Source organism: Castanea sativa, chromosome 7, assembly GCF_040712315.1.
Source record: "Castanea sativa cultivar Marrone di Chiusa Pesio chromosome 7, ASM4071231v1".
NCBI lineage: Eukaryota > Viridiplantae > Streptophyta > Magnoliopsida > Fagales > Fagaceae > Castanea > Castanea sativa.
Genome location: NC_134019.1, coordinates 17,547,894 through 17,549,840, shown reverse-complemented (window position 1 = coordinate 17,549,840; position 1,947 = coordinate 17,547,894). Strand labels below are relative to the sequence as shown.

General features: G+C 34.9%; 1 protein-coding gene across 1 annotated transcript; it reads left to right on the top strand.

The window, feature by feature from the left end:
- Positions 1 to 1,284: 1,284 nt before the first annotated feature.
- Positions 1,285 to 1,653, top strand: LOC142644067 (putative RING-H2 finger protein ATL71). Its single transcript, XM_075818752.1, has one exon. It carries the CDS (start codon positions 1,285 to 1,287, stop codon positions 1,651 to 1,653), a length of 369 nt encoding a protein of 122 aa, XP_075674867.1.
- The last annotated feature ends 294 nt before the right edge of the window (positions 1,654 to 1,947 follow it).

The window sequence follows — 1,947 nt, the reverse complement described above, 5'->3', positions numbered from 1 at the left end:
TTTTAATCCAAACAGGGCATTCTGACCACTCGACCTCGCGACTGGAACGAGTTGGGAGTTTGGGTTGCGAGCTAACTGCCTGGCCAAACTAGAAGTTTTGTCCTGTAGTGCTCCAACTGTCGTGACCCTTCAGCTCCCTTGCATGCTTCACATGTGTATCACCTTTGGCAACTTGCCAGTCGTGAGCCAGTCGCGAGGCTCTTCTTGAGTGCACACATCTTGAGTTTTCTTCACACTCTCTCACACACTACCCTTACATAATTCTCACCTAAATACAGGGTTTTTACATGCTAAATTACAAGCAAATTTGGCACGAAATAAAGCCAACACATGATTGGTTAAATTCAACCTTTTATATATATATATATATATATATATATATGTATATATGTTACAATGGTGGGGCATAAATTGAAAAGAAAAATAACAAATATTATTATAGCGTGTATCTTTTATAATATCATCATATATTATATAATAATTATAAATAAATAAAATATATATTTTAAAAATTTTCATATTTTAGATGGATTATTGATTATTGACTGGTTTTTTTTTTAAAGATTATTTTTCCTTCACTGTCACATAAATCCTAAATAAAAAGTATAATTAAAAAATATTGTCTGCCTTGGTTCTTTTTTGACACGTTAAATACCTACCAAAGGTATTGCTGAAAAGGTCAAAGAAAATTTATTTTCATGACTCATGATTGCCTTTTTTTTTTTTTTTTAATGAGCGACTCATGATTACTTTATATAGTTTATAATTCCCCCAAAAGGTGAACAGCTAAATGCTGAACTACCCAAAAAAAATTTTTCATTTTTCCTTTTTCGTAATTTTTTTTTTTTTACTCTCTTAAAGCTTAATATACCCCGGGCCCCACACACACACACCCCAAAAAAAAAAAAAAGGAACTTTTGGAAAGACAAATCCTCTGCCGAAACAACTATAATTTTCTCTACTTATAAAATCAAGAAAAAGAGAAGCAATCCATATTGGAATTTGTCAAATAGGATCGAGTTGGGTAGATTTTTCTTCGGACAGTGACTTCTAATATAGCCTATAGCTAGAACAATCACCAGATACATTTTCTTCATTAATTAACAAATCCATTTGCCCGACAAATTCTCTTTCATCAAACCCTCTGCCTTAACTCTTTCTCTTTTCTACATATCCCAACCAATCCAAATTCATATTGTAGAAGATTACTCTAATGACAACTTTGATATGACCGATATTTTATTTGCTATCGGATTGTTCGGTTTCATTGTCTTCATTATGGTAATGAAAATACTTATTTCCTTCTGCAAGCATTCTTTGCCTGCCGGTCCTCATCAGATCAGGAACCTTACCACCGGTGACCAACAACACTCCGTCAACGCCACTGAACTCGGCCTCGACGAAGCCACTCTACGCAACTATCCGAAGCTTATATACGCCCAAGCCAAGCTCCACAAGGGAAATTCTACTGCTTCTTGCTGTTCAATATGCTTGGCTGATTACAAAGACACGGATGTGTTGCGCTTGCTGCCTGATTGTGGTCATCTCTTTCATGTTAAGTGTGTTGATCCGTGGTTACAGCAACAAGCTACGTGCCCCGTGTGTCGGAACTCGCCTCTTGCTGAGACGGCTCTTTCAGTGGAGCGACATTGAAAAGGTCATATTTAATACATAAAACTCTCATTTTTATAAAATTTGGGAGAAACTGATTGGTAATTAATGAGCCTTCAAGTAGAGCAACGTTCTTGACTTGATAATTAAACACATATATGGGTAACTTTCACACATGTATTTGTAAGTGATTGTACATTTGAATTCTGCCTTGATTCATTATTCTGGTTTGTTACGGTAGATTTTACAGTAATTTTTTTTTCTTCTTGTTTCTGTTTTGGCTATGATCATGAAAAATATAAGGTGTTTGTGAAATTTTCTTTTTTTCTTTTTACG

Coding starts and splice junctions, on each gene's coding strand:
- LOC142644067 (XM_075818752.1), top strand. CDS start 1,285: ATGAAAATACTTATTTCCTTCTGCAAGCATTCTTTGCCTGCCGGTCCT.